Source organism: Polistes canadensis, unplaced genomic scaffold (assembly GCF_001313835.1).
Source record: "Polistes canadensis isolate GaletaPanama2010 unplaced genomic scaffold, ASM131383v1 scaffold_40, whole genome shotgun sequence".
Classification (NCBI taxonomy): domain Eukaryota; kingdom Metazoa; phylum Arthropoda; class Insecta; order Hymenoptera; family Vespidae; genus Polistes; species Polistes canadensis.
The window spans coordinates 231489-238827 of record NW_014569587.1 but is presented as its reverse complement, the minus strand read 5'-3'; the positions used below and the strand labels follow the sequence as shown (position 1 = coordinate 238827).

Genomic DNA, 7339 nt, shown 5'->3' with positions numbered 1-7339 from the left:
TAATTATTTTTTTTATATAATAAATATATATATATATATATATTTTAATTAACTTAAATAAGAGAATAGAAAATGTTTTCATAGTATATAATTCAAGTAAAATCTATCACGTTAGTTTTCATTAAATAGAGAAACATCAACGACCCCGGTGAATGTTGTTTAATCGTCTTCTAACGTATCTAATGTATCGTACAATTGTAACGCTTTGTTCAAACACGTAGCTAGCTAGAATCGAGATAGGAAATAGCTATGAGAAGCAGAGATACTTTGAATCTCTCGATTCACCATTGGTACGTGATAGGTATATCTAAAGTACATCGAGCGTAAAGTCCGAAACTGTCCTATCACCGAAAGCTAACTTATCGAAACAACCTTTTCAACCACGATCAATAATTTTCATCAATGAAATTTCAACTTATCGATATGCGTCTTCTAATCTTTGCAAAAAGAAAATTACGAATACAAAAAAATATATTATATATATATTTAAATCTTAATTAATTTTACGAATGCATATATAATTTATTTAAAATAACAGAAAAATATACGAGTTATACAAATATATATTCGAATTTAAATGATACATAATATTTTGTTTAGGATTTAATTCGAAAAGAAAAGAGAAAAACAAGAAATATTCAGAAGTTTCCAAAATGTTATTAATATTATATTACGACTTAAATAATTATTTGATTTTTTTTCTTTTAATATATTTCTATAAAAGAGATTTTTCTAATACATATTCATAGAAATTCAATTTTCATTAAATTAAAAATAATTTAATATCAAATCTTTTTAAATCTTTGAAAAATAAGTTTCTTGTATGCACTCACAGAATCATATACATATATACGTTAAGTACCTAACTTCCTGATCCACAAAATATAAAAGAAAAAGAAAATACATATATCTATATCTATACATTATATGAATAAAAAATAAAGAATCTATAATCTACACACAATGTTTTAATAAAAGTCTTTTATCTCATCATAAGAGACAAATCAAGAAACAAGTTTTAACAAAAAAGCCAGAATAATAAGGACACTTTGATCATTTAGGTTTTATATATATATATATAGTCTGTTCAAGAGCCGAAGAATATATTATACTAGAGAGAAAAAGGATGAATAACAAGGTAACCAAGTCTACAAACGCTCCATCGGCTTTTCGAAGAACAGTTTAATCCTTTTTAATTAAATGCTCCTTCGATCATCCTATCTCTAACCCCCACGTTCTACTACTACTACTATTACTACTACTACTACTACTAATACGCATTACTAACGTTCCCATCTCAACCACATTTTTCCAGATCCTTTATATCTTTTTCTTATCGTTAAAAACTTTCTTTTACCAACCGACCGTTTTCTTTCTTTAAAACCTTCAAGATTCACGTTAACGTAACACCGGTTCGCGAACTTAAATATATAAATATAAACGTCGTACGTATTTTTACGAGCATATACTTATACTCTTACTATTATACATACATATTATATATATATATATATATTTGTATGTATGTCTCTTGAATGAAATAAATACGACGATGGTAAAATAATCGATATATATATATATGTTGAAGATATTATTTACGAGTAGGGGGAAACGTATGATATGATACGATACAAGATATTTTACTTGATATATATTACTTGATACTTTGGACATATCTTTTCTACTTATATCTTCTTCCCCACCATTTTTCTATTTTTTTTTTTTTTTCTATTAACATGCATCTATTGTCTTTTTTTCCTATCAAAATATATTTATGTTACTATATGTTATCAATGCAAAGCGCCTTCCTATAAATTGTACAACTTTGCTATTTTTTTTGAAAAGTTTTGGTAAATATTTTTTATACTAAAAGTTAATAGATTGTAATGAGATTTATATTAAATTAAAGTACACTCTTTTGTCTACGCGTAGAATACTATATCGAGTTATAAATTTAGCATATAAAGTTCAGAAAATGTCAGATAATGCAATGCTGTAAATTGTGCATCTTTGCAATTTCTTTGAAAAGTTTTGCTAAATATTTTTTATACTACAAGTTAATAGATTTTAATGAAACTTATATTAAATTAAAGTACACACTTTTGTCTACGCGTAGAACACCATATCGAGTTATAAATTTAGCAAAACTTTTCAAAGAAATTTGCAAAGATGAACAATTTTCAGCATTGCATTCTCTGACATTTCTAGCAATGGCGGATTTTCGGCTATGGCGGTAACATATATATATATATTTCTTTTCTATTTCTCTTACCTTAACCAATGTCTTTTCGTTACAGGTGTGTGGCAACATATGGCATCGTACTGATCGGCAATCCAAACTATCAATATGATGTAAAATGCAGTTGTGGTATCATTAAAAAACTCCGACATGATAGCTTCCATACCTATAATAAACATAATAAATAAATCTTACATAAATATCACTTATATAAATATTAGAATTTTTTATATTGTCAAAGTAAAATTATTTTCTCTATTTTCAATATATACTTTCGATAAAATATTTAAAGAAAAGAAAAAGAAAAACGATATTTTTGGAATACGTTTGATTGTATCTCTCGCAGGTAAGAAGAAGAAGAAGAAAAAATAAATAAAGAAGGAAGTTCTATTTCGTACACGAAAAAAAATGAGAAAAAAGTAGGAATGATAGTGACTAATGATCCTATGCTGTTAAGTTTATAAGACTCGATGCTACTCTCTTCTTAACCATTCTCTATTTCTCTCTTTCTTTCTTTCTACCTTCTTCAAGTACAAGGATAGACTGAATGTGACTTTCTTTGTAATCAGAAACTCACACGTCGCTCGGTTTTTTCACGATCGTTCGTTTCTCTTTCCGAAACGTTGAATAAAATTAATCCTATTAAATGCTGCACGTGTTTTGTGTGTGTATGTGTGTGTGTTATACATAACTTAAACATCACATTACTACACTTCAAATCTATTTATTTAATTGCATTTTTCTTTCTTTTTTTTCATCAAGTAAAAATTCATATCTGATAAATATATGTAAATTATATATACTCGCATATTTAAAATAATTAAGAGAGATAATATATTCGATCGTATAAAATGAAAATATTTACTTCAACTAATGTGAAAGAAAAAAACAAAAAAAAAGTTTGTGAAAAAAGTAGAAAATATTTCGTTAAAGAAAATTATAATATTATACTCTATATATACCATACACATCATAAATTGTACATTAGAAAAAAAAAAAAAAACAGAAAGAATATATTAAATTAAATTATAAATAAAGTACAATGTGATAAGACATTGTAAAAAAGACTTTATAAATTGTGCAATAAAAACCTGATTATATATATATTAAATTAAATTAAATTAAAAATGAAATTTTTAACAAAACAAAATAAAGAAACTAGAAAAACCAATAGGGAAAAGCATATTTTCGTGGAATCAAATGTTTAAATAGTAAAGTACGAACTTAATCATGACAAACTCGAAACAATTCGTCTGCTTACATATATATTAAATTAAATTAAATTAAAAATGAAATTTTTAACAAAACAAAATAAAGAAACTAGATAAACCAATAGGGAAAAGCATATTTTCGTGGAATCAAATGTTTAAATAGTAAAGTACGACCTTAATCATGACAAACTCGAAACAATTCGTATACGAAGCGTATAATCGATATTCTCTTTCTCTCTTTTTCTGGCAACCGGTTACCATCGAAGATTCGTTCGTGCGCGAGCTGTACTGCTATTAATCGAATAGTTTCCACGCAATTAAAAGTCCGACAGATGGGTACCACGTGATTCGTTGAACGTTTTCCACGATAAAATATTATACGTGAGTTACCCCCGTTATGTGCGTTAAAACGATACGATGCATGACTCGATGTCGATGGTGATCGTGATGGTGATGGTGGTAGTGATGGTATTGGTAGTGGTGATGGTGATGGTGATGGTGGTGGGTCGCACGCGAATACTCGTTTTTACGTCCGTGCGAAAACCCACATTGAGCCTCTCTTAAATCTCAACGTAGTTACACCACCGTAGTCGATTACGATTCGTTGCAATTTAAATTATGAGATAACTGACTCGATTACACTCTATCTCTATTTCTATCTATCTATCTATTTATCTATCTATCTCTATCTCACTCTCATTCTTTCTCTTTCTGTCTATATATTTCAACGCGAATTTTGTTAAATTTGTTAACTTTGTATAAATAATTTTTGCGTATAATTACTACTTCAAAACAAAATTCTGATCTAATTGGGAAATTCATATGATCGTAATTTCGGTTTAATATCGAAACGATGAGAGAGAGAGAGAGAGATAACTTAATCGATTATCGTTCCATCGTTATTTCTTTTCTCTTTCTTTAAACGTGGATTCGATTTTAATTTGTTGAAGTATGCATAAAAAAAAAAATGAAGAAAAATAAGAACACAATTCTTTTCTTCTCGTATTTAATCTAATTAAAAAAAAAAAAAAAAGTAATACCCTACGAAATTTATATATCACGTATTATATAACTTAATTATTTAAACTTTGAAATTATTTGTTGACAAAAAAAAAACAAGACAGACAAATAAAATAATTAATTACTAATATACGAAAGCCCAATATGATAATCTTCAAATAAATATCATACGTTTTTTTTTCTTTTTTTTTTTAAGTTAAATAAAAAGAAGTAGTAGAATTAGAAGTAAAACAACAACAATAACAACACGAAATAAGAATAGAATTTAACAAAAGTACCGTAACATTATACGTCTAATATAATAGTGATTGTGTGAGTCTTCTTACTATATCTAATGGCGTGTTTCCTAATGCATTGTAACGATATGGAAAGCCACGGGGGAGCACACGGAAATAATAAAAGAAGTACCGCCATGCCAGGGCGTGTCGTCGGCAGGTCACGAGAGTGTAAAACGAGTACGTTGAAAAATACCCCCCCATTCCCACCCCACTCCTCCACATCCCGTCTGAAATGTGATTAATAACGCTCGGTATAAGTTGACATGGTTGCAAGTAACATTGACTTCTTAATTCCATCTCGCATGGAAAACAACAACAAAAAAAAAAAGAAATAAAACTCGTGCGATAAGTATAACAAGTATTTTGCGATTAACAATGATATGTAAATATACGTAATACAGAATTTCTTAGAAAAACACGATTATACTTTCTATATTCTTGTACGATAATATATTTTCTCTTTTTAAACGCGTCATTTTATTTTACGTTAAATTATTACACTGACATTTCCATTATTATCCAATTATCCGACTAGTATTCGAATAACGTTTATACAATAACGATTTCTACTTCAAATAATTAAACGATATAAACTTAAACTTAACACGAGTCTCACTATAATATATTATATTAATAATATTAATTATCGTAACACGCGTATTGTTGTCTATTATTTAAACGAATAATCGAAATCTTTTAAATGGATCCACTCGAAGTGATTATTAAAAATAAATTTCACACTTTTTTTTCTTTTTTTTTTTTATTGTCCTTCGAAAAAAACTTAAATGGAAAATTAACGAAATAGTAAAAATGATAATAATCGTCTCGAGGGAAAACCTTTTTCGAAGATTCGTTTTTTCCTATTAAATATTACGGGGCAAACAAAATAAAGTAAAGAAAAGAAAAGGAAAGATAAAAGGAAAAAAGATAAATAAGAGAAACAACAAGGACACCGAGAGTATATTATACGTGCTATTGTAGGGGTGGTAAGAATGACGGTGCTAGTGGATAAAGGTAGTCGGAAAGAGGAGGATAAATGAGCCGGAGACTAAGGGCGAAACGTCGGATAATTAGTTTCTTGATCCCGAGACAGAAGGTGACACAAAACACGAAGAAAACAGGGATCTCTAAGAATTCTAATGCCATTGCTCTGACAACTGTCGTTGTTCCTCTTTGTACCCGAAATGCCATTGGCGACGCGTTAACAATTATACATACATATACATATTGAACACCCTTTTAACACATTGACTACCAATTTGCATTATTATCTCTAACACCCCACCAACTACGAGTTATCTTGTAATTTGTTTTAAATCTCGTATACTATAAATAAATATATAGAAATATATAGAAATTTTGAAAATATTCTTTTATCAAAATTCTGTTAATTAATATACAAAAAAAATTAATAATTATACAATCTATATATAAAATACTTAACAATATAAAAAATTAGAATTTATTGTAATGTTTTATATTTATTAAAAAGTCATAATAAAAATTTTTTAGTTGCTGATGAAGTCCCCAGTAAGGAACGAAACGTACAACTAGTTGAAAATAAATTGTTCATCAGATTTATTAACCGTCTATAATTTACTTTGAGACTTATATATTAATATATTTTTTGGACAAGAATATTGATAATTAAATACTTAACAATATTTCTATTTAATTACATTGATTATATACGAATTATTTAATAATATTTGTACCAATGGAAAATGAATTGACTCAATTATCAAGGATATTTATTTGAGAGATTCGATTAAAAATGGTGACATTGCGGGACATGAATCAGTTCTATATCGAGTGTCCTCCTCCCAACGAAAGGGCTTCTTACGTTGGATAATGTCCGGATAATGCACTCATTTAAATGCATGCTAGCCGAGCATTACTTCACGTTGGTAAGCCAAGGGCTTGAAGAGAGAGAGAGAGAGAGAGAGAGAGAGAACCAAGTGTATTAGGTTTGATCGTAATAATAGTACCCTTTTCCCTAGAAACTCTTCTTTTCCTTCATAAAGACGTTCTTCCATTTGGAAATTTGCTGACATCGAAATACGTAGAAAAAAAACAAAATTCTTCTCGATTTCGATTCGAACAAACGAATCCCTAACCCCCCACTCAACCAACTGGCCCACCCCTCTCACTCAGCCCCCATTACGAATACAAAATAAACTTACGATCGATTTTCAACAAAGTATATTATAATTTCGTAAATGCAAAAGGAGAATGTTTGAGAGTATGTTTGTTAGGAAGTGTAACGTGGTTTGTCTGAAGGAACGAAGGCTAATAATGTGGTTAATCAATGGTCGAGTTATGCTACCGACATTGACTACACCCCGACCGCTGACAATTTCGCACAGACCTCGAAAATCAGCGCGATCTAATGGACATAATATTTCTCGTTGACTGGCCACAATGTCCTTTGAGTATCGTTCAAAAGCTTGCCCCATTAGAGAATATGTATCTAATATATTATAATAGACATTTATATATATGTATAATTGAAGTATCTAATAATCGAAAAAAACTATACTACAAAAAAGTCATTTTAAATAATGCTACTATAATATATATATTTATTAATA

At 28.6% G+C, this 7339-nt stretch overlaps 1 protein-coding gene across 1 annotated transcript in view; it reads right to left on the bottom strand.

Annotated features, from left to right (window-relative positions):
- LOC106784745 (membralin) overlaps window positions 1-7339 on the bottom strand; it is a 62416-nt gene that overhangs the window by 37935 nt on the left and 17142 nt on the right. The window contains exon 10 of the mRNA XM_014744597.1: window positions 2273-2405. Within this exon, the coding sequence (XP_014600083.1) occupies window positions 2273-2405 (133 nt within the window). The remainder of the gene's footprint in view (window positions 1-2272; window positions 2406-7339) is intronic.